Raw genomic sequence first — 26,763 nt, forward strand, 5'->3', positions numbered from 1 at the left:
GACACACGTAAACCAACAAGATGAATAAGACACAAGGGTGGTAAGCAGCAAGTTGCTGCTATACACAAAGGTTTCAATTTCTAATAGTAAGAGCTTTGTTGGATGGCAATTTGTCTGAGAATATGGCGAGTAAACCCCAGGAAGAAATTAGAAAGACGCTAAAGCAGAGATTGAATTGAATTACAGAGGTTAGTGGAACAGAGACTTTCTACCATGTTAGCTACTATAGCTAATCTTTGGGACTAGTTTCTTTGTGAATTTTTGGTCTGATTCAGACACAAACAATTAATGTAGAGGTGAAGTTTATTTGTAAAGCTTCAGGAGGCTCACGCTGTTTCCCCTGACAAACATTTTTTCTGTTTGGAAAATGTCTACAACAGAGAGGGTCAGGGAATTGTTAGTATGACCCAAAGTCAGAAAAAACACAATTATGAGAAGAAGACCCAGATTAGCTTCAGAAGCTAACTGCTGCATTCACATCACAGCATTTCTCTACACCCAAAGCCTCCGCAGCCACAGATTTAGCTGAAAATTAAAATTATCAATAAAATTATATTTTAAAGGACGAAAGAATTTTGCTCATGAGACGATCGATACGCTACAAAATATGGGAGAGTGGTATCAATCTTTTCCATCTAACTCTCCACCAGAAAGCTAATGAGCATATTTCTCCCAAAAAACTCGTCCTATAAACCAATCACACTTCAGCTTGCCAACCTCTGGATTCACACTACAGCATTTCTCCACACCCAAAGCCCCCGCAGCCACAGATTCAACTGCTTTGTTCTCCAACTGTGTGCTCACACGTCTGCCTGTCGACGTTACTGTTTACCAGACAACACAAACAAAACATTGACAACAGCTTATGTTAAGAAGGTTGAGTGTGATTTAACTCCAGTGTAAATAAAGCGGTCTGTCTCCCGGCTCTCTTTGTGTCGGTCTTCATTCATATCACACAAACGCCGACAGAAATGCAAACAGCGCTCAAACGCAGCGTGACTTTCCTCCTCTTCCCCTCGCTGATGTGACGTCTCCTTGAACTCTCTCTCTCTCACTCTCGTCACACTGACAAACTGTGCAGACTGTGTTTGTTTACAGTGATGCAGCATGAATATACAGTATACCAATCTGCATCCCGCTGCGACTGAGAGAACTGTGAACGTCTCGGAGCTCCCCCCGAAGAGGCAATCGTGAATCTCTGTGGGACTCTCAGTGCTCTATGAGGTCACAACCCTGCTGCCATCTTCCTCAACGATCTGTTCCTCTGGCTGACACACTTTGAACACTGCCAGGAGCTACAGACACTCTTATCCCGCTGTTAAGGTTAAGGAGGCTTTACACTTTCTGTTACAGGTAAAGAAAGAGATTGGGGTGCAAAGACTATCGAATACACAGAATTGTGCTATACTGAACATTAGCTAGGCCCAATTGCCCAATTGCCCAATCATAGCTTAACAATCGTACCATGGCTTTGTATCTTTGAACGTCTCCACAGGCCAAAACTGTGTGTATGTCAGATGGATTTGTAGCGAGTCTTATTTATTTGCTGCAGCAGTAACCGAGCGTTACTTTCAAATGAGCACATCAATAACCAACAGTATTAGATTGTTTCTTACAGGTTACTTTAAATTAAAAGCCAAATTCATAACTATCAAATCCACCGTGTATTACTTCACCACTGTAATGTTTACGATAGCAGCTCTGTCCTGCACTGATTGGATTTTGGGGAAGTTTACACTCCAGTGATCAGAGCCCAACGTTACCCAGGACAGTATTTATGTTTAGCAAACAGATCGGTAAGTCCTCGTCCTAAAAGGATTTTCTCTCGTAACTGTATAAGTAATAAAGTAAGTTAAGCAATCAGTCTGCATTATGTAAGAAAGAAAAAAACGGTAGGATTTGAAAAAAAAGGTAAGATCAGACTAATAATACTTGGACTAACTAGCTCTACACTGCAATACAATCATGTACAATACAGAGTTGTTTGTGTATACAGGGCCTGTGTGCTCTGATGAAGGTCCTTTAGACCGAAAGCTAAAATATAGTTTACTCAGAATAGATATCCACACACTTAGAAAGTTAAAATATAGTTTACTCAGAATAGATATCCGCACACCTAGATCTTTTCAATCAGTTTGAACTTGTTGTTACTCTGAGCACTTTATTGAAGATAATAATAACAATTGGATTCACATGCAGTACTTTAAAATGGTACATGCGCTTATCCTGGACCTTTTCTTTGCAGCAGTATGGTTCAGCTTTACAAAAACATATGTAGAAGAACTATAAAGGTTAAAAAGCCAGTAATGGTAAAATGATAGAAATACAAGTTAGATCTAACTGGCATTATATTGAAGAAAGTAGATGCTGCACACTCCCTCCAGTGGCATAAGAGCTTTAGATGAGGAAACTACATTTTCTCAGTTATTCAAACCATTAGGTCAAACTGTAGACATTTTCCGTATGAAAAGTTTCCAAAATTGTTCAAGGAATTGCAGGGAAAATGCGGCCGTGCCATCTCTTTAAATATTTATACTCTACCTCTGTTGGCCATAGCCGTCTCAATGATGTCCAGCGTTGGATCGTCTTCACACAGGTCGTACGGCATGTTCCCATCAGAGTTGACCGCCAGCAAATCTGCATCGCTGTTTGAAGACGAGCAGACAAAGACTGGAATGTAAAAAGTGTATGTGCTAATAAATGTTCTTAATGTGCAACATTTAACAACATTGTTTACAACAAATTACATTTAACTGCATTATCTGTGAACCAAATATACATAAAAATGCACATAAAAATTGTATAATATTTACAAGCTTATGATTGAGAAAGGCTAAATATATTTTTGTGTTATTTTCAGGTAATTGGTTTGTTGACATCAGTATTGCATCTAATCATCAGATCAAAGGCCTGTATGTTATACTCTGATCAGTTAGGAAACCTCAAAACCTGCTGGAAAAAAAAGCTGATCCATAACTCAAAGTCTTGGGAGAATAAATCTCAGTTGGAGCTCTAATTGATGATGCTGATTAAATTCGTTCAGTCCTGAGCAAGTTGGCCAGCATTATTCAGCATTTTTTAATCAGTAATTTCGCTGTGGATAATGAGTCCGAGCGATATAATGAGAGGATCGACAAGTCCTGCACGTCAACAGATGGCAGCAGTGTGGCTGAATATATTGTGTGTGTGTGTGTGTTCACATATTGTCAGCATCTGTGCATGTCTCTTTGTGTGTACATGCTGTCATATCAGAGGTGTAATCAAACCCAAATGTAACAATGTGTATGTAACTCTATACATAATGTATAACACATGTTCAGATGTGTGTCAGAAGAAATAAATCAACAACACATGAGGTTGTTTTTTTGCCCCCTGGAAAAACCTGGATCAGCATTATAGAATTATGAAATACATTCACATAACAAAGACGGCTAATAACAACTTTGTTAATAATTACATATCCTAAGGCTGGGAGATAATTCAATATTACCCTTTATTGATTGTGAAGATTTTATGATATCATGTTAACCAAATTCTGCTGTCTAAATTAATGTCTCAGAGGAAATTGTAATTAAAACTGTTGTCTATCAGATGTAAAAGTCCAATTAATTGTACTGAACGTCAATTAAAATACTTTATAAGCGATTTTCATACATTTGCCTTATCAGTACATAAACTGATATCAGAAAAGTATGGTTAAATAAAAATCATTTCAACAGTATCTGCATAATCCAATAGCCCCTAAACCTCTTTGTGTGTTGTATTTGTATGTTCTTTATAACAACTCAATGTTTTTTTTTTCCCTGCTACTGCTATTAGTGCCTGATTTTCTCCGCATTGCCTCTACTATCCAGGTGCTTTATAATTAATTTCTACTCCTCCAGGTTGCAGCTTCTGTCTTTTCAGGAACAGAAACACCTAATGTCTTTTACCCAGAACTCAATTTAAAAACTAATTCATAGTTTCCTGCAAACTGCCTACAGTGGCCCACTCATTTCAGACTGTGGTGTGTGTGTGTGTGTGTGTGTGTGTGTGTGTGTGTGTGTGTGTGTGTGTGTGTGTGTGTGTGTGTGTGTGTGTGTGTGTGTGTGTGTGTGTGTGTGTGTGTGTGTGTGTGTGTGTGTGTGTGTGTGTACAGTTTTCCTCTGGAAAGCACTTAGCGGAGGCAGTCAGCACTGCCCACCATTCTGTCTGATGAGCAGCCACGATTCATGTTCAGCCGGTCAATAAAAACTTTGAACTAACTTCAACTTCAGACTCTAAGAAGTGTGCATCCAAGTGTTAGTAGAAATAGAACTAACTTCTGCTTGGGGAGTTTTGTTTTTCTGACACATCAGCACCTGGTTGTGGCTGATGGGATTGTTTGATTTTACTTTTCTCAACTTATCAGCAAAACCGGTGTTAATACTTCTTTCTGACTTGAGCAGAAATACTCTTTATTTCACTTCCCCTATAAAACGCTGCAGGAAACCCTGGTGTATTAGTGTTTATCTGCAGGTCTTACTGTGCAATGAGTATCTTGACCAGTCCTGCGTGGCCACAGGTAGCAGCGGCGTGCAGCGGCGTCCACAGCTCGTTGTCCTGAGCGTTGACGCTGGCTCCTCGGTCCAGCAGGATCTTCACCATCTCCTCATAGTTATCTATACAACACTGTAGTGAAAAAGAAAGGGGAAAAAGAAGTAATAAATGAAATTATATTGTTGATACTGTAACACTTGCTGGTATTATACCTCAGATGGAGTTAGATTTGGGAAGAAGTGAACAAGAGATTAAGACGGCAGGACATAAAATGAAAATATTGTAACAGATATGAGTTAATACTTTGCAGCTCGTATCTGTATCTGCTGTTTTTAACAAAATCATCAAGTAATGTGAAAACTCTGGCAGCAGACTGGGAGCCACAGTTTTCTCTTGTTTGGAGGAAATTGAAATGCATTTGCTCTACGTTTTATCATTTTCAGTCTGACGTAGCATATGATTAATACAGTGAGCAAGCTGTGTTGCATTAATGCAGCTGAATCCTAATCATCGCAGGAAATGGATGAAAAGAGACTCATTGTCTCAAAGAGCACAAACTAACGAGAAGTCCATTACGAAGTCAAACCGAATCTCTGCAAAAGTCTGTTATCTCATATTGCAGAGTGCAAAAAACTGAGAACACATTAAGCCCATTTGGACACAGTCAGTCTGACATCCCAGCCATTGTGGTGGGTTTTTCCCTGGATCTGTGACAAAGCTGGAAAAAGCATCCATAACTCACACCCATCCACAGAGACAAAGACTGAGACGGGGACAGAACGTATTTTCCTTGTTAAACTGGGGTGTGATTATAGGGTGGGGAGGAAGGAGAATTTTTCCGTGTAAACCATCCTCCAATCTAGAGGCTGTCAGCAACAGCAGTTTTCTCCATCAGAGCTAATTGGTGAGAGTGTCAGTGCTACGCCGCTGAACAAAGACAAAGAGAGAAAAACAACAGAGAGAGAGTGCAACGAGCAGACATGTAGTCAAAAAATGGGATTACTTTTCACAGTGGGAGGGTCAGAAATAATCAGACAACTGAAGGATTCAGAGCAAAAGTCTTGTTTTTAGTCTGAAAGGGGCATTTCAGTAAGAGCCGATTTTATTATTTGTGGTGGTAAAGTTGTGGGTTTGAATCTGATCTATCAAATGTCGTGTTGGGACCCCCACTCACTTCAGTGTATGTAAAGCCTATCAAAGAAGAAATGTCAAAAATATCCTTCTTTGTTTCCAGAAACAGCTGCCAGGGTTGATTTTTTACCTAAGAGCGCGTTCACTTTTGTGAGCAGCCACTGGAGTGTTGTCATTTCTCAACTCGGTGCTTTGAAATGAAAATGAGACATCTGTCTTAATCCCGTTATGATTCTACCCACTGAAAGATTTAAACAAAATGGAGAAAAACCAAAAGAAAAGAAACAAACAAATCTGCCCATCTTATAAACCACTTATGCCGAAATGATTCCTTTAATGTAACATTAGAGCCTCTGGGACATTTCTGTTACTATAAATGGAGTTTTTTTGACATGCCCGAAAAAAAACTCAGTGTTAGATTGAAGATCTTACAGGTCCTGGTTCTGTCAGCAGCCAATGTGGATACTTTATCTTTAATCTTTTTACTTGGTGGTATCAATAAAAGTTTTGTTGAAAAATTAAACAATTCTGGTGGGAGTCTACATCTTGTTCTGCGCTCATCATTCTGTGTCTTCAGGATTCTTACGTACACGAAGGAGACGATGCAAATACAAATTTTGTACTTTTATGCTAAGGATGGCTCCAGTGCGTCATCGAGCCATGATTTAAGGCCTGCCCAAAAAATAAAAACACACAATTGGTGAACAAACTGCATAATTTGCAGTTGAAAAAGGGTAATAAATCATAATATATGTAATCGCAACAGTCAGAATATCGCAAATTGTTTAAAAAAAAATCGCTATAAGATCATACTTTTCCTTAAAAGTAGATTTTCTCCACTTACACTACGTCTTTAAATATTCCACCACACTGCACATGCTCACCATGGAAACCTTGAGAAGTTGAGGTGCTCAGAGCAGACTGTTTTTCTTTTTTTTAAGGATTTACATAGAGGATGAGCTGAAGTGCATTCTCTAGAGGTTTCTAGTATCTGAGAGAAGGAGCGTGAGCAAGTCACAGTAAGACAGCTAGAGAGGTAAAATAAATATATATGTAAATATAAAGCAACAGGGTGGAGACGCCAAGAAAGAGAAGGGGGAGGCAGATAAGAAGATATACAAAAGTCCGTTTTTTGGAAAATGCAAACAACAACAGCCGACTTTCCTTCAGCATCCTTTTGCCATCATTTAGAAAACAGCACTGATAACAGAAAATGAATGAGCAGAAAATAATTTACCTTATTTTCAACACATAGCACATATTATATGTTACTTTTCTGACAATAAGTGTTCTTGCAGTAATGAGTGTGGAGTGTTTAGTGTTCTCCGGACGGGAAGAACTGAGCACAGAGGCTGTTATTGTGTGACAAGGCGAGCAGATGTGTTTTGATGATTTAATGGCTGAGACGTCACCTTTGGTACCTCGTACATCCCTGCTGGCTTTTAAACAAACCCTCCATCTGTCTTCTCAGTCACCTGTGCTCCATCTCTGTCTCTGCCTGCCTACCGTCTGAAAAATCTTAATCTTGTGCTTAAACAACAATAAAAAAAAGACAACCTTGATGTGAGGAGAAAATTAGTTGCGTGCATTTGCTGGAGTTTTGTAGCACCGACTGCCAAGACTGCTCAGATAAGGCGTCTCTGACAGGAGTGTGTGTGTGTGTGTGTGTGTGTGTGTGTGTGTGTGTGTGTGTGTGTGTGTGTGTGTGTGTGTGTGTGTGTGTGTGTGTGTGTGTGTTTGGGGGGGGGGGTACATAAATGAATATACAACACTAGAAAGGAAATTAAATTACTCCACAGATGCAGAGGACAGATAGCAGGAAGGCAAATAAGAGGTGAAATAGATGCGTGGAAAAACACAAAGGCTGACTGACTGGAAACACTAGCGGCTGATAAACACATCCTGTAAACAACATTCTCGTCACCGTGAAAATAATATTCTAATGTGAGCACATTTAAGGCGATTTTATACTCATTTTAAATGAAAATTGTAATGCTTTTTTTTTTTCCTAAACCAGTTATTTATGTTTATGTAAAGTCTAACTGACCACTGAAAGACAATCCATATTCAGCTACAGAGCTCCTGTTTATGAAGATGATGTGTCCTTCAGAAAGAAAGGCCGACTTGCGGATCATTTTAGTGTCAGGATTTGTGTCACAAGAAAAAACCCCCAGCACAAATAAATGGGCAATACATGGCCTGGTTACACACCTCTATATCACTGCCCATGTCTCAAATTTCAAAATAGGTCTGGTGCTCTTTGACAGCTGCTTCACTGGTTGGAATAAAAAAGCAACCACATCAGACATTTGCAAGCAGGAGTAATAAGAATGTGGATGATATATTTCTATGCCATAGACAGAAAAAAAATTGGTGAAGAGTGGGTGAGATCAAGTTGAAGACCTTGATGAAAACTAAACTAATAATAACTCTGAAAATGTGAAAATGTCTTATATTGATGTGAAAAAACGTAACGAGACAAAAAATAAAAGCGAGAAAGCGTTGCTCGACAGGGTTTTTTGTTGCTATTACAGCATTACTTGGTCTGACATGAACAGTTTCCTTTTGGGGGCTAATGTTAGCTTGCTCTGCATAATAACTGACATTACTGAGTCAATTCACTAAATGTATGTGTCCTCTCCTTTTGAGCTACTGCTGCAGCCAGCATATCAAAGATGAACCTGTCCTGACCTTCGTAATGTGGATAGCATAGCTGAGGAAGGCGAGAAACTGACTAAGCGAGTCTCTAAGATCTTCCTCTAAAGCTCCCAAAAGCAGAAGTAGTACTGGTTTATTTGTGTCAACTACATCCGGTGTCAATGATGTCAAAAGAGCAGCAGGCACAACAAATTCAAAGGAAACGACGGACGAACATGAGTCACACATTTCCTATTTAACCATGTGTGTCTCAGTGTGTGTGTGTGTGTGTGTGTGTGTGTGTGTGTGTGTGTGTGTGTGTGTGCATGTATGAAGGCATTCAATTCTTCCTCTTGTTACACCGAAATAGTGACTCAGAGAGCAAGTTATGGTTTTCATCTTCTGTCTGAGTCTGGTAATTGGCAAGCCTGCAGATGTAATTCTGGGGGAAATTAGCATTGAGCAGCCTCATAAAACTGACAAGAACAAGACTCCTAAGCGACATAAAGCTCATCAAAGACATCCACTACACTGACGGATTAGCTCGCGTCTACATCTCCATCTCCATCCTGCTGCAGTGGCGTGACAGATGTCATAAGAAAACCCCCAAGAGACTGCAACCTACACATCAGCCAACAACTAGGCTACTCTCCTAACCTCCTTCTGAATAAACCCACATACTTCAGCCCACCTGCGAGCTGACTAAACTAATCTCTTAGCTTTTTACAGAAAAAATAAACATATTCATGCATACACGAGCAAACAAGCCAACTAGCCTCTAAACTAAACTCCTAGCCGTCCCATGTTGATCCCACCATCCTGCACTCTTCTTCTCCTGCCAAAAAAACGCTGAGGCAAACAAGGAAATAATGTGCCTTTCATGAAAAGTATTCACACAAGGATGGGAGTGTGGCTCTGACAAAGGCTCAGATTATGAGGCTGGAAAACAACAGCAACAGTATTGTTGGGATCCTTCAGTGGGCTGAGAGGACTGCGGTCTGGGTTGAGGAGCAAAACGACGAGGCAATAAGGCTGTGATTGACATTTTTAGTCAGGGCAAGTACCACGAGGGCGGTCGATACAGAGCTGGCCTTAAAACTGAAAATACTGAGAGGTTAAATGAGCTCGACCAGGACCGGGTGGCTGAGACGGCAGGAGGTTAACGGATAAAAGGGCTTTAAAATTGACCAGGCATGACAAGACTCATGCAAATCACGCGGAGAAAAGAGGGGTCTGTGTGCAGGAACTTCAAGTGTTGTGAATTAGACCTAAAAGGCTAAATGAATTGAATCCAGAAGTTGGGACATTCAGCTTAAACCACTGTTGCATGTCATTTACTGAGACCTCTCCAGTCACTCTGCTTTACATATGGTCTAATGGGACACTTAATCACCTCTGAAAAATAACTTAAAACACAATAATAACAATAAAGTACAGGAGACCAAATGAAGGGTTATTACTGAATTTGAGAAGCTGCGTATAAGAACATGGTACTGAAAGGCTGGCAGAACAAAGAGCTGAATGACTGATCTGTCTGGGACCACACAGGGACGCAGTCTCATAACTTCACATATCAAATTCTTCATCATTAGAACTCAAGTTAAAAGCCCGTCTCAGTCATGTCTCTCTCTCTTTCTGCCCGTCTCCATCATCTCCGCATACATATTTGAGTGGCTGAATCACTGTACAGTAAAATGTTTTTAAATGTGACTCCGGCAGTCTGTTGATGTTCTGGGTCATCGCTCCTGAAGCAAAACACCGAGACCTCAGATCCGGATAACAGCGGTGACTCAACCAAAGACGGGACAACATGAGTTTAGGGTGTGTTTGAAAGCATCCGCTGGTAAAGGATACCATCTCCTACAGCTTGAAGGTTGTTCAGACCAACAAATACCAGTGTTGAGGTGCCGCTGGCTTGGGAGTGTTACTTCAGATACAGGTTTAAGGAAGCTAAACTCTCCTACTATAAACAGTGCAGCCTGTTTAAACCTTAATGAATCAGAATCAAACCCTGCTGACTCACTCTGTTGCGACTCTGCTCCAAAGCCAACCAGGTCCATCATGTGACGATCTGCCTCAAAGCAAAGTCATGTTTGATTGGCTCAACAGGTGTTTCTGTGCTGGTTGTTAGAGGAAAAAGTGCTGGTCTTTAAAAGCAGATATTTTGCAGCTTGTAAATGGATATCTGTGCTTTGGAGATAAGTTTCACTCCTACGTTCCTGCTCGTACTTTCAGATAGTCATGGTTTACTTTCACCCATATCTGAACTGTATTTGAACTGAGTTACTGCTGATACAAAACAAACATTTCCTGCTGCTTCACATTAAAACTTTTACTGCTCCTATCTTACTAGTGTGGTTTTGCCAGTTATTTGCCCGTTTTTGCCATGGTTTGGTCTTCTTTCGTTTACGCTGACATCACCCCACACTTCATCATGCTTCACACATTCATGTTGACATTACTGATGTTACTGACTGACACACTTCATAATTGTAGCTATTTCTTTTCTTCAGTATAATAAATACCTTTGATTTACCATCATCCATTGTGTCCTTTTCTGTAATTGTCATGCCTAGGAGCCAAGTTATGACAAAAAACTAATACTATCATTCTATTATATAGAATGCTGCTATTATAATTTGAAGTAGTCCTGTTTCTGTTTGTTATTTCTGCTATTACTTCTATTATTATTATCATCATCATTATCCTTGTATATTTACGGCTACTATTATTTTTATTAGTCCTATTTTAGCTGTTGTGCTATTATTGTTGTTGCTGTCTCTGTCTCTCCCTCTTACTCCCCCCTCTCTCTCTCTCTCTCTCTCTCTCCGTCTGTCTTTCTCCCTAAAACAATCAAGTCGAGGCAGATGGACTCCCACCCAGAGCCTGGTTCTGCCTCAGGTTTTTACCCTTTAAAGGTTTATTTTTTCTGGCCACTGTTGCCCCAGGGCTTTTCATGAGGGAATGTTGGGCAAATTATACAGTACAGTCTAGACTTGCCGTATATAATAAAGTGTCTCCAGATAACCTCACTTAAATGATCTGAATGAATAAGTCAAATTGAAAATAAAAGCAGACAACCAGCAAACCAGCGGGGACTTTTATTCAGAAGCCGGCAACGCATATGCAATTTATTTGTAGTGGAGGTAATGGAGCTTTTCTGGCAGTGCTTATCTTTCGATAAAAATTCAATTAAATACTGCAGGGAAGAACAGTAGAAGAAAACACAGTCCGTCATTAGATGAAGAGCTATGAGTCTACGGGGAACTGTGCCGACAAGCACCTGTTTGTCAAAATAATCAATGTCTTTTATCTTGATATGCTGTCCGCTGGAAAAACCCACCGCATGAAATGATTCAAGAATCAAACTGTTGAAAACTATGTTTAACTATCAAACTCTTTCACATCATCAAATTGTGATACAGCTGGAAAACTGTGGAAAATAACAACATTCAGTTTGTCTCAAGGGCTGACATAGTAAGTATAGAAGTGTGTATACACTAGGTATGTTAGTGTGTGTGTGTGTGTGTGTGTGTGTGTGTGTGTGTGTGTGTGTGTGTGTGTGTGTGTGTGTGTGTGTGTGTGTGTGTGTGTGTGTGTGTGTGTGTGTGTGTGTGTGTGTGTGTGTGCAATCTGGCATATACAGTTCCCCGAAAGCCATCTATGGATTAATGTTTCCCATCAGTGAGGTGAGACCAACCCTGGATCTCATTTAGAGAAACATCACCACCACTTCCCTTCATTTATCTCACCCTCTGCCATATGACGTGTGTATGTCTGTGTGTGTGTGTGTGTGTGTGTGTGTGTGTGTGTGTGTGTGTGTGTGTGTGTGTGTGTGTGTGTGTGTGTGTGTGTGTGTGTGTGTGTGTGGGTGAGTGTATATATGGATGAATTCTCCCATGTGCGTGACTTGCCTTTGTGTGAATGGATATATTTGACAAATTGTAGCAGGAGTGAAAAGGTCTCATCTTGAAGACAGTGTTCAGGCTGGGCGGTCCAAATAGCAGATTATCAGATACACACAAATTCAGAGCCGAAAGGTCAATCTGACCTCCTGGCAGCGAACGGCCCACAGCGTTTGAAAGAACCAGCCACACCAGTGGTGACTGATGGACTTCAATTTTCTCTTCCCCTTGTTCATTTCATTGCCTCCCAGCAGGAGCCAGAGTATTAGGCTTTGAACAGCCGAGAGGGAAAGAGAGAGAGGGGAGGCTGTTTTAGCTGAAGCAGAGCGAAGAGAGAATACATAAACTGTCAGAGGTGAAGGAGGAGAGGTGAGGAGAGGGAGAGGAGAGGAGAGATGGTAGGAGAGGAGAGGTAGAGGAAAGGAGAGGAGAGGTAAAGGTGAGGTAGGGGAGAGGTAGAGGAGATGAGAGGAGAGGAGAGTAGAGGAGGGTCCAGAGGCGACAAATAGATTTTATGGATTCTATCAATTAATTTGAATTCATACAGTAGGAATATTTAAAAAAATGTATTGAATGATATTCACTTTGGGGTAATGACGGTACAGAACCGCCACAGCTTCACTGACCTCCTGTGGAAGTTCATAGTAAATGCAACCGCGAGTTTTCTTCAGACAAAAGTTAAAAAAAAAAAAAATCTACGCGCTTATAAAAGTGAAGAGTTCGTTCCCAAAACACGGTCCGCAGTAAAGTTTGTAGCAACTAAAAGCAGCAGCACAACGGATTCATTCCAGCTTCTCAAACACCTGCTAAAAAGCAGCCGAATCATCTTCTCTTTAGGACCCATAGGAGAAGAATGCAAGAGAAAAAATGAAAACGCTGGAGCTGGAATAGTCGCCTGCTGGTTCCTCTTTAGCAGGCGGCTGAACGGAAAGAGCTGTGTTAAAGCGAGAGTATCTGCATTTAAACCACACTTTTAGGGAGTTTGAATGGAAATACATCGAGCATGCCAACGCGTTTTTGCTGTAATCTGGCATGAAGTTTGGCTAGGTCTGTCTGGTGTGGCCAGAAGAATGTGTTCTTAAGTTCAACTCAAGGATCTGATCAGTGCAAGGACTGGTTTCACAAAGATATTTTAGACTGGTCTGTAGTGTTTAGGCCAGTCTTCTTTTTTTGCTCTTAAAGACAGTTTCACAAAAAATAAAGACCTATTTAAGGCCTACAAAGTTTGCCTTCCTTCTATTACGGTAACTCAGAACTAAGAGCTGCGTCTCCATGGTAACAATATGTCACACCTGCTCACCGGTGGCACCAAATGATTAAAAAAAATAAAAAAAATAAGAGTCAAACAGCTCATAATTTTACGTTTTAGTGGAACAAAAATGAGAAGAGGAAGGTTTTTTTAGAGAGCACAGTTACCTGTTTGAGATATACAGCCGTTCATTTGTCCCAGGAAACTATCCTGAGCCTGACTGACGAGTTAGCAGAAGTACCGCCAGTCCTGCCACATTAAGAAGACACAGTATCTCAGCTCTGCTGCAGCTCGGCTCTGCACTCGAGAGTTTATATTACTGGAACACTCTTTGCTGAATTTTAACAGGTAAATGTCAGTGTAAACCGAAATCTTCCAGACGACAAACGTGTTCCGCTGGAGTGAAGAGAGCGTTACAGTTTGATGCAGCTGCTCTGTCAGGCAGGTTGAAAATGTATTTTTTATCCAGAATTCATTGCAAATTAGTTCTGCACTAGACTGCTTCGTGAATATCAGCGTGGGCTAAGCCAAAGTCAAAGACTGTCTTTGTGAAACCAGGATTTGATTTGATGGTTGTACTTTGTTGTTGCACCCTATCTGGACTCTAAACTAATGTTTGTTACCTCAAAAGCGGGCGATCTGTTTTACTGTGTTGACAGGAAATTGGCTTCAAGTCAGAGGAGTGAAGAACTGATGTTCTGATTGTGATTAAATGAGACATGTAGTGATTCTTTTTTTTTTACACAGACAACTGAGCTGTTTTGATTGAAAGTGACTTGGAGCATTGATTTGGATGAGGTGGAAGCTTTGATTATCATGCCAGTAATGGTTCCAATTATAACTAATAGCAACTAATTAGCAACTGAAAATGAGCCTGATCTCGTATCAGTTTCCTGCATCAAAATGGACTCATTTCCCAGATTCTGAACTCATTTCCTGACTATTAAAAACTATTTTTTTCCAGTGTCAGAAAACCTCAACGCTATTCTGCACTTTGATTCATACTGCTACAAAGTAATCACAGCAGGAAATGGTTTAATTACATTTCAACAAGACTGATTATGGTAAAGATGGATTTGATTTATAACATTTTTAAAAAAGAGAAGTCACAATGTTGCTCCACAGATGCAAAACAAGGAGATGTGGAATCTTTGACAAAATAAACCCAAGAATACATCACACTGTTTGGAAGGCAGGTCAAGTCACTTTTACAGGATAATATTTATGTAATATAAACAATAATATGTTTACTCTCAAGTATTTTGTATCATATTTAATGGAAAAATGCAGAATGTGTCATTTAAGAGAGCCAGTTAGGTAAAAATCTAAAAGATTAGAAAGAAAAACTCTGTTGTAAAGACATTTTGTACATAAACATCTACATTCCATGTTTAGCTAACTAAGGAGATTATAATTGAATTTCAATAAGCTTAAAAGATCATTTAAGATGCATCATGAAAAAAGGTTTGCATAACAGACTGCATTACTTTTATTACCTTTTACTCACAGGAAGCCAGCATATGCTCCAGTCACTTAACGACTCTCAATGATTGGCTGTGGTTTATTAATATATGTTTATATTATAGGTGTATGTAAAGCCTTAATCAATCAATAAGAATAAGTTAAAGTACACCACTCTTACTGGCAGCTTCACTGAAAAGGTTTTGCTATAATTTATGATATAACATAGACAGTTTCTTTCAAATGCATGTTTGACTCATCATATAACAATCATTTTTTATTTTAAAGATTATCTTTTGGGCATTTTCAAAATGTTTTATTTTTAGTTTGAGATGAGATTCCATCAGTGCCACAGTTTCAGAGAAACAGTCCAACAGTAAGAAAGAGACAAGTAGAGAGAGAGTCGGCCACTCTTACCTGATGCAGAGCGGTGAGGCCGTCTTCATTGCAGAGGTCTGGACTCACGTTGTTCTTCAGCAGGTAGCGTACTGGAGGAAAAGACACAGAGATACACATAAGTGAAAGTATAAAATATTCAGAAAATGTTTATTTTTCGGATACAGGACTTCCTTTAGTTGCCTTGAATAACTGCTTTACCTTTTACTAATTGAATCAGAGTGAGAGGGCTCACTGACACTATTTTGAAGCTAAGAAATGAAAAATATTCAGTTTGCTTTCACAAGTTGCGAGTTACGACCATTCAGTTAAAATCAATATTTCAGAGAGAATACAATGTACGGAAAAATAAAACGTCCTTCTTGATTGCTCGAACAGCCTGCAGGTGCACCTTTACTTAACCTTTTGCTACCCGATGACATCACCAATCAATCTGCAATCCATTAATCTCACCGCACCGTCGTGATGCATCCCTGCAGGAACTCCAATCTCTCAAATTATCAGCTCCGCCCGGATGTTACCCAACTGACCTTGGAAATATGGATGAATGATTGGGTGGAGGGGAGGGGAGGGGAGGGTTTGGTGAGACAGAGGATGATGTAATGATGCTCGGGATTACACTGTTTGTCTGCCTCACAGTCCCAACAGATAAACTCTCTGCCCAGACCCTAATTCAGAAAATATCAGCTATCACAGTCGGCACACTGGACAGCTGCCTGACTGCTAAGACCGCTAAACCTGCCGGCCTGAGCAGGAAGTGGCGGAGGAACACAGGGCTCCTCTCCATGCCAATGTTATATTATCCCCTGTTTTTTGGCAGAGCTGCCATCTGCCTTTGTTTTACAAAGAACAGAGCGACTGGATAAATCAGGTTGTGACACTGAAAGAGAGATGAGAGAGATTTGGGATGATAATTATCACATCTGTCCCTCAGACAGTCACATAAACATGAAGCAGATACGCCACATGTTTAAGGACAGAAACACTAAGTTAAAGGTCTGTTCACACACATACACAAAGTAGAGGCTGGAGAAACACGCAAGAAAGAGCAGTACATTAATGTATAATGTCTGTTAAAAGTATCTTACTTTCTAACTAATGTTAATGAAATGAAATGATATGTAAACGCACAGTGGTGATTGTATTTGACAGACTTAGGGGATAGGCTATATGATGCAACTTTAACATTATGAGGAATTTTAGTAACTGGATCTCTGTGAATTTAAATTCAATACCCCTGGATCAGTCCATTGAGAGAAAAATAACCCGATAATCGATTAATAATTTTTAATATCACAGAATTAATGCATATCATTTGTGAGGAATTTCTGCTTTTCTCTTTTTGATTTTATTACAAATAGAATATCTTTGTGTTTTGGACTGTTGGCTGAACAAAACAATAGTTTAAAAATGTCTCTTAGGGTTTCTGGAGTATTATGATAAGCCGTTTTCTCTATTTTCGGACATTATATAAACCAAATGATAAACCAATCAATCAAGAAAATAATCAACAGATTACCAGGTACTGAAAATAACCGTTAGTTGCAGCCCTACTGCGTAGTGAAGGCAGAACATTAGCAGAGCAGCAGCTTCAGTCCTGCGTCTGTATCTACACAGGATGTGTTCAGAGAAAGTATTGAGCGTAGGCCGCCAGACACTTCGCAGCACTAAGAGAAGAACCCACAAAATGGATGTCACAATAAGAACAAAACTCTTTAGGTCGCGGTTGTGAGCATAAAGCGCAAATGAAACGTGAGCCATACACAGCCGGCTGAATTGATTCAGTTAGAATTCAGGCACGGCTGATTTTGTCAGACGGCCAGTAAGACAACGTTGTATAGCAAAGTTAAACTGAGCCATGGTTTAAAATACAAACTGTGCTGGTCAATGGACAATCAAATATAGTATTGCACTACACAGTCTTAATCCTTACACTGTATTATCCATTGATATAACTTGTTGATTGCTCTACATGCAGCACAAACACTAAATAATACACCATTGTCAAAATGCAAGCACCTTCTGTATGAAAAAAGAAATGGCAGATGAGCAGGTACTGTTGGAGGCGCTTTACTTTGCTTCACTTGACATTTTTTTGGGAAGAAATCATTCTGAGGTTAAGAACTCCTAGAGAACTGCCAATAAAATGAACTGCATTTTTATTTTACAGCTAATAAAATGAGGCAGGGAGGTCATGACAGCAAGATGTATATGAATAAAAATGGACCATTAGACAGGTCAGTATTTATGCGCGCTGGCTGCGTGTTGCAGGAGTTTCTTCTAAGTGAGAGTTAAATGTTAGTGCTGTTGGACTAGGATAATGGCAGCTGGTCATTACGGAAACACATTGTGCAATCCACAGAAACGTGGCAGAGGGAGTGCTTTTTCAACAGTAAAGTAGATTGATGGAAGTGCAGCCATCAACAGTCTAACTCCATTATCCCACATCCTGAATCCTGCAGCCATTAGCCCTCAATTAGGCTTCTGACAAGCATCGCTGTCAACATCTAGCTGTGATATTTGTCTTTGCCAGAAACATTTTGAGTATAATCAAAATCCATGAACACAGGAGCTCAGCCGCAGAAACATCTCAAACATCAGGTGCCTTTTATAACCAAGGACACCGGGAAAACAGATGAGCTGCTGAAGCTGCCTGGTTCACTGTTTATTCACTCCTGCAAGAGGCGACGGGGAGAAAAGTGAAATATTACATTGAGTGCTGAGAGAATTGGTCCCAAGGTTATAGTGTGCAAACTCAGTCTGGCTGCATCCAGTAAATGTCACACACCATCTCTGCTCTCCGCCGTGCATTCGGAGTGCTTTGTTGTACATAAACAGTGTGGAGGCTTGAGTGTAAACACATCTCAGAGGAACTACATAACCAACATCACGCTCGCAGCCGACATAAGCTGCCTCATCTGTGATTTTCTTGTAATTACATACCGAGGTGATATTTGTGTATTCTAAATCTTCAAGGGGCTGCTTAAAAGTCATTTTCAGCCCCCAGGGAGATTATATTTGGATTTAAATTGGCTTGAAAAGTACATTTAAATAACACTATTTATGATGCATCAAGCATAGGGTTTCCTGAAAATCACTGAATGCATTATTTTTATTTCCTTAAGCCCAGAGGAGGCCAAAGGAAAGTAATTTTGTGACTCTCAGTAAGTGGCAGTGGTTTGTGAATTTATTCTTATTATAAGTATATGAAAAGCATGAATCAGCATGTGTAAGTTACTGCAGTATGAGGAACTCCAAGATGTGTTTTTCAACCGAAGCAAGCTCCAATGAAAAGGGTTTACCACAAAGTTTGCTGTAACATAAGCAGTTTTTTTAAATAAAGTGCATTCAGAAAGTATTTTTCTACTTCCTTAATGCCGTACATGTCTGATGACATAATCACTTCTAAAGAAATCTATACATCAAAACATTACACATAAGCAACTAAATAAATCAACTTACTAAACTAAACAGTATTTGTCTGTTCTAATGGAAAGACATCAGAGCCAAAGAAAGACTCCAAAACACCACAATATTATCTATAATAGCAAATGCCAACTACTGATGTCTGTCAAATAATACAATTTGAATTAAAGAGGTTTAGTTGCCAGGTCAGTTTTATATGCAGCAGGTAAGCTTTTTCTTTCCAGCTGGGAAGAAAAACCCTTTGAAACAATTTGAAAAAAGAACAGACGTAAATTAATTCATGATGCAACACAACCTCATCTCTTCCTGACACAACCATTACTTATTTGCACTTTCCTTTCATTTACCGTAGAAAATGAATTACTACATCAATGAGTCATAGTCTGGGTGCCATAATTCCGAAGTTGTAATGACAATATTTCAGGAGGTCATGAAAGATTTTTTTTTGTTGGTTTCATTTTCAGGGAAAACATTCACCTTTTTCTTGCTCCCATAGAGAGAGAAGTCAGAGTTCAGATAGTGGGGATTCAGTGTTTTTTCAAAAGGTACTTCCATAAGACAGATACTCGCTATAAGAGGAGCTCGAAGAAAATCATCTGGTTGAACACCTGATTAAATAGAAAAAATATTTTTTTCTAATAATAAGGTGAAAATAAATGCATTTGGCCACATGATGTGTTCAGTGGGCATCTACCTTTTCATCCACAGGATGATTTATTATTTCAGCCATGTAATCAGTCACATGACATGACACAACCAGCACTACAGCTGCAGAGACAGGATGAAGGACCTGTACTATATGGACATACACATGCTAATGACATCCACATACATGAAAAAGATCACATTTCATGCCAAAGTGTGGACACATTGCACGGTGCGTCCAACCTTTATAGTTAGTCCTATTGTTGAAGATGTGCAGAAAGTGGTCATAGTCAAAGATTACACATCTAAAACATCTGTTAATGTCGGTTTTGATTTAAAACATGTCTCGATATACCATTATGGGTCGATATCCCTTTTCAGGTACAGCAGATCTGTCAAGCTTTGGATTTTTTAACATGCTGAAACTGAGTTATTGAGGTCGTAGTGAAATGTGGAAAAGAGTTTGGACGGTGGTGTTTTTCTTTTAGCCTCTCTATAGATAAAGAGCAAAAGTGAAAAAAATGTATCAAACAGTGTGTTTGTCTGCTCCAACGTCAGATGCAATTGTTAGCATGTTGGCTAACTAGCTTTAAAGAGATGGTCCCTGACAGTGTGTTTGTCTGCTCCAACGTCAGATGCAATTGTTAGCATGTTGGCTAACTAGCTTTAAAGAGATGGTCCCTGATAATTTCCAAGCTAATCCTAGTGCGGTTCGATTGAAGTGAGAACTTCATCTAACCCAGCTGTGGAGGTGAACCAGCCTGCGCAGACATTTATTGACATGAACCCACGTAGACGACACAGTAACATGAGCGGGAGAGGAATGACTCGTTTGCTTGATATCTGCGCCTAAAGAATGTACAGAATGTGCTCAATAAAGTATCAAGCAATTCATGATTAACTGGAGAAGGGATTCGTGCACACAGTAGATCAGTGCAGAGTCAAAGTGAAAAAATTCCACAACAATTCCCGCGGAGCGGCAGCTCTAGAGATGAAAAACTTGACCTTCACCATATTATTTTTTTTATTACCATTTGTTCTGCTTTATGTGTGCACTGTGAAACCAAACAAGACTGAGTAGAAAACAATCTAAAGTATCAACTTCCCTCTGATTCAGACTAGTCATACAGACTACGCCCTAAGACAAAGAAAAGCAAGTGGTTGCAGTATTACCACAGTAATTACTTTTATTCTGTTGTCAAAAGTGTCAGAATGGTTGTGAGGATCTGGATAAAGTTAAACTTCAAGTGCAATCGATCAGACATCTCCATAATGGAAAAACTAACCACCAAATGTAGAAAAAAATCCTTGTCTGGAAAACATTACTGTGAAAAAAGCACAAATTCAATTTTCCAATAGCTCTGATCAGATTAAGAGATCTTATTTCTGTTGCATTCAGCTGAAACAAAACTCTTTATTCTGTATGACTGAAAGAAATCCAGTTTAATGATAAACAATACGGTGGTGTGAAAGTAGGAAACACCAGGATGAGTGACAGAGTCTTCGTGAACAGCAGCACTAGATAAACACCACTCTGTCACTGTGCACTTCACCCACAGGAACACCTAGCAATTAATCTCCATTAAATACTGACTGGTGGTGGAAACTGTACACAAAGATCTGCAGTAGTATGTATGCGTACGACATTAAGACATTCATGTTTTAACGTTATTTCTCATTCACATACGAGGCCCTTTTGTGTTTGTATTTGTGTTTAGATTCAACACATACAGCGATGTTTAAAGACTTTTTGTTTTTTCTTTTTGCTATTCGGAATCAGAAGGTGACGGATGTGTCTGATGATGTCTGTCGGAGGCAGAAGTCGGATTGCTTCAGGCTGGAAATTACACATTAAGAAAAAAAAGGTGAAACTAGAGAGAGATTACCAGATGATGCAGGCAGCACTGACACACTCACCACCACCAAAACAGCTTGATATTTCATTGTTTTATAGGCAGGCATGCACCAAATGATATGCATTGGTGCTGAATTGCTTTCTCTGGTTGAGAGGGCGTTGCGCTGATGCTTTAGTTGAGATGAAATAGATTTGAGTTATGATGTATCTGAAGATGAGAGAGATGTGAATGAGAGAAACAGAGAGACGTTTAAACAGCTCGAGGAGAAAGGCAGCGGGATTACTCGTTTAACATTTATGAATATTTCTGTTGTTTTGTTTCTTTTAATGCATATTTAATATTGTGTTGTGTCGTTTGATATTTTTTTCATGTCCGGGTGGAATATTTGGTTTTGGTTTTCAATCTTTGTTCTGTTTGAACCCATTTGTGTAAACAATGTTCAGTAAAGTGCTGCAAAGAAATTTTAAATGCTCTACCTTTTATGCAATATACTGCAGTAGCAACACGAAGGTGGTGTGTGAATGTGACCATGGGTATAAGGTGTGTATAAGGTGTCTGTGCAATGATGATGGCCTCCTTTATCGTGTCATACAGCGATGCACACAGTGACGCATACAAATGCATCAATCCTGAGGCAAACTCAGGATCAATTTCTCTCTGCTGAAAGACGTCACATATTCTTTATTATTCCCTTCAAATTTAAGAGGGAGCATCATCACAAACAGCAACAAACTACATTTTCTTAGTTGATCTGACAGACATTTCTGCACACTTTAGATGTAAAATATCTCTCAATGCAGTCAGTTCCTTTTCAGGTCAGTGAGAATATAAAATCAATTCTTAAGATTGTTGCATTTCAACGAGAAGAATGTTTGATCTGAATGTGTCTGTGTATGAACGGTTATACTAAAAGTGGAATTCTGTCTCTTTCTGTTTGTATTGATCCTGCCATAGAGTGATTATTTTGTAATACAACGCATGTCTGTATGTTACCGATCTGTTAACCTGGTGGTGGCACAAGAGGAAAAGTCAGGAGATTAGAGACGGGACGATATAGGATTTTATAACGGAGCGCCATAAAAAAAACCTCAATAAATCGATGGTGGTGAATATCCACACTTCAAAAAGCTGTCTAGCACATGTAATGGTAGAGAAATTAAAAATATAGCTTGATATAAAAATACACAAATTATCATGTAAGAAAGAAAAGACTCACACAATGTTGCTATTTATCATTTATTTCCTTATCCTTTATCTTTTGCAGGGGGGTCTTGTGATTTATTGTTACCATGTTAAAGATTTTTTAGTTTGTCACTAAAAAAGGATGTTCACAAAAACAAGATGTATCCTGGGATTCAATAGATATTTGATCTTAGCAAACTGTAAAGTATGTTTTAGTGCCATTTTAAGTGTTTAAAGCATATTTTGAAGATTTTCTGGATAATATTGTGAATAACAATTATTTTAGACAGGTATTGCCATACCTCGATTTAAATTTTTGGGCATTTTTAGTTGATAAATTAATGAATTGAGTGAGTCGTGATTTAGTTATTTCAATGTAAAAGTCATTTTGCTTTTTCCTCCTGCATGTCTCATTAGCAGCATGTAGACTGACTTAATGACCAACGGCAAATTGAAAATGTGCCACTTCTTTACTTTTATCTCACCCGTGGCATATGAGTTTTATGATAAAAGGAAAAGGGATCTTAGAGAATATATCATACAAACCCTGACAGGGAAGTGCCGGGGATAAAATGTTGTTATATACCACACAGAGAGATACACTGGTACAAAGAGATGCAGAAAGAAAAGAAGAAGTAAAATAGAGTTGGAGCTGGCGACACAGACCATGAATGTGATTCCTATCTGTCTGTAGCACCACCCAATGGGGCAGAGCAACACACAAACACAAAAATCTTTAAAAAAAGCAATCCATTACATCGAAGGGGTCACCATGGTGATTATCTACGGACACAAAAAGCCAGTAACACAACGATGCAGAAATCTCATGCCCGTCTTCCTGGGCAGGTCCCATGAATTCCCATGGAGGGAGGAGATGGAGCTGGACAAGATGCTTCCCAAAAGATAAAAGTTACATCAACAAACAACAGCGCATGAGGAGAGAGCCACCCTTCCTTCCTGTTATCTTACTGTGCCTCCACAATACTGTATGTGTGTGTGTGTGTGTGTGTGTGTGTGTGTGTGTGTGTGTGTGTGTGTGTGTGTGTGTGTGTGTGTGTGTGTGTGTGTGTGTGTGTGTGTGTGTGTGTGTGTGTGTGTGTGTGTGTGTGTGTGTGTCAGAGATGAAAAACAAATCCCAAGTGAATGAACTACACAGGAGTTATTTAGGTCATACGTTTCCTGAACTCTGATTATTGATAAGAAGTTATTCACAAACAGTAATGTGTGCTCCGAAGTGGAGGCAGGTTCATGAATATCATAAATACTAATATATTGTACATTTCTATAGTGTACTATGCCTGCTCTAATTAAAACTGTAAACCCTCTTTACTGCAGTGCACAAGAAGCTAAATCAGGTATTTTACAGTTTGGATGGGGATTTTCGAATGAAACCAGTGCAAAAGATGTTAAAGGTCACTAGTTATTTATAAATCAGAGTTTCTGATCGTTTAATTTACTGTTTGAGGCCAGCCATGCATGAAAAGCAATCCACTGTGAATAATATTGTCTTGACGTCCTTTTACGCATCTGTAAATAATACAGTTTCTACAGGAGACCCTGCATGCAAGACATATTAGACAAGTCAGGTGTGATGTATGTCTGCACTAAGATGAAGATACGGTAAAAAAAATGATACTGCAGTTGAAGTGCAGTTTGTTTGATGCAAACACACTGGGTCGCTCTAAATTCTACAAAACCTGTAGAGAAGAGACTAGTCATTAGAAATGCTTTGTTATTGCAATTGTATGATGCAGTTTGTAAGTAACAGAATTCTTTAACCCTTGAATTATTGTTTTTTACCAAAATGCACCTTGGAAGTCAGAGTTAACCTCTAACTTTACTACACAATTATTTAACATCCATTGCAAAAAGGATGTGCCATGATAATTAATACAAATGTTTTCTGTCAATCAGTATCCTGATGTTTTACAGTTATTGCCTCGTGATCAGGATCCTGCTGTCTCAGACAGAAAGTTAACATGTAAGTTTACATTCTGACAAATTATCTCCAACGTGAGAGCTGCACAGTACACGTTATATGTCTGTTGTGTTGTACTTATGTTTATTGACAATGAAGAGTCATATTATTCATATTATCCCAAATGTCTTTAAATTTCCACGGGAAGTCGAGCTTGAACAGTAAAACGAAAAGAAATCAAACCACTGTGAGAACTTCAGAGATTGATTTTTTAATAATTGTCCTTTTAAAAGCTTGGTTTGTGCAGTCATCCATCACACAGTTTAAAAAGGAGCTCTCATAAATCATATCAGCTCACACTGCAAAATTGAGTTGCATGCACAAGCACTATAACCTTCCATCTTCTTCGAAGCAACGCAGATGAGGATCTTTCAGAGTTCATTAGAGGATTCATTTTTATGAGCCTACTTATTCCTGTTCAGGAAATCCCTGGCAGATAATTGATGTAGGAGCCTCACATTGCAGCCTTTTCCACGCATGTTGAGAATCGGTACATAACATCTACATGTCTCTTGTCATGGAAAAGAGCCCCTTTTTGGTACCTAGTTTACAGTAGCGTTATCACAGTATCGTGGGTGTTCTTAATGTGATGGTTTAGCTGAGGATGCTGACTCATACTGATCCCCCTGTAGGCTCATATCTCACAGCCTGTGATCACTGATAAGATAGAACGGCCGGTGAAGTGAGGATCAAGTAAAGATTGTAATATGAGAGGATCTGGTGCAGAAGTGGAGAATTGATTTTATATCCAGAGTATCTCTCTCTGCCATATTAAAGAGACAAATATTTGTTGCGCAGCAATAAGAGCTGCCACAGAATCCCTTAAATCTCACAGACCGGCCGATAGCAACGAGAGAATGGTTTATGTAATATACCTAAAATGTCACTGGGGTTTATAATCCATCTAAAACAGTGATATGCTGGTGAGAGGTTATATTATAATGCACTGCAGGAAACATTGATGTTATGTGACCTATAAAACAATTCAGAATGGGTCCAGGTAAATACAGAGACAAGAGTGGAACACTTCAAGCTGCTCCCAATGAGTTTGTTTGATTAAATGTTGAACTGAGATTTGAATTTGGCTCACTTTAATGAATATTTTTAAGCTTTTTTTGGAATGTATTTTTGGCATCATTGACTAAAAGAAGATCCTCTGTTACAAGGAAAAGCACTGTCAATAACTGGTTTGTGATGCTGACCAGCTTAAGCTATCAACCATTAGCAAATTAAGCTGTCTGGCTCTTCAAAACACTTTACATTTGGGCTCATCATGTTGTTAAGTGTGTGTTCCAATTGGGAGGGGCGAAGCTATTTAGCCTAGCTTGCTAACATTAGCACTGATTTCAATTAGGTGCTACTTTGTGTGCGCATGTTATCGTGCACACAGTCAGTCAGTACTGAAAGTGTGCCTCCCAACAGAACACCAATATAGGGTCACTGCAGGAAAGTTTGATGATAATTTTGTCCTTTTTGGCAATTACAATTTTTACCAAATAAATCACAACACACAACTGTGTCAAAGATATTGGTCTACTCTAGCTTGACTTAAAGGGGAAAGAGCAAAAGTGGATATTAACCTGCACCATAACTATAATTATTATTATCGAAGTAAACCTTAACCTGTATAAAACTTTTGCATCTATTTTTCGTTATGTTTTTGCCTCAAGCGAGGAGAAAAGAGGCTTTACACCGAAATGCAATTTAAGCAGAAAAGTAAGAAGCTAACCACGATTGTTAAGAAAATTAAGTTGATGAGTTTTGATCAATGATCTGCAAGATATTTTATCAAAACTGTTGAGTTGTGAAACCCACAGATCTGAAAATAAGAAGAAAAATGTAAGTCGGCTTTAAACTAATAAATCTTGTGTACAGCAGTTACATTAAGTTAATGATATTTGATGATTTACAGCGTTAATAACACCGTTAAATTGGGCTCTTTTTCAGTATTCAGATACAGGAACGATCTAAAGGCCAGTCTGTTCTTTGAACATTTCTCTCTCAGCTCTTAATACTGAGAGCTGAGAGAGAGGTAATTGATCAAAAAGTGAATTGCTAGTATTCATTTCTGTCATCATGCCACGACCACGTTTCATTCGTTCTTCACTAACTCACTAGAGATGGGAAAACGCTGATGTAGCACACATATTCATCAGTGCGCATCAGTTCCTACAAATTAGACACTTTAATCTTCGAAAAGTCAAACGGCCCTAAACATATCAAACAATGCAGCAGTTTGCAGAAAATAACATCATAACGCTCCAAACGCTCTTCAGGCGAGGTAGCCTTCTCTGCTTTCCTGTCGGCTGAGCAGAAAGTAGGCCACTTGGCACCGCCATAAGTAGCAGCTAAATGACATTGGTTTTAGTAGGACGTTAG

At 39.2% G+C, this 26,763-nt stretch overlaps 1 protein-coding gene across 2 annotated transcripts in view; it reads right to left on the minus strand.

The window, feature by feature from the left end:
- Positions 1 to 26,763, minus strand: part of ppp1r16b (protein phosphatase 1, regulatory subunit 16B) — a 79,137-nt gene that overhangs the window by 12,622 nt on the left and 39,752 nt on the right. For both annotated transcript variants that reach the window (XM_054617672.1, XM_054617673.1), the window contains exons 3-5: positions 15,319 to 15,389; positions 4,505 to 4,650; positions 2,542 to 2,645 (exon numbers count right to left, since the gene is read on the minus strand). In XM_054617672.1, coding sequence (XP_054473647.1) covers positions 2,542 to 2,645; positions 4,505 to 4,650; positions 15,319 to 15,389 — 321 coding nt within the window. The remainder of the gene's footprint in view (positions 1 to 2,541; positions 2,646 to 4,504; positions 4,651 to 15,318; positions 15,390 to 26,763) is intronic.

Source organism: Anoplopoma fimbria, chromosome 17, assembly GCF_027596085.1.
Source record: "Anoplopoma fimbria isolate UVic2021 breed Golden Eagle Sablefish chromosome 17, Afim_UVic_2022, whole genome shotgun sequence".
Lineage (NCBI taxonomy): Eukaryota > Metazoa > Chordata > Actinopteri > Perciformes > Anoplopomatidae > Anoplopoma > Anoplopoma fimbria.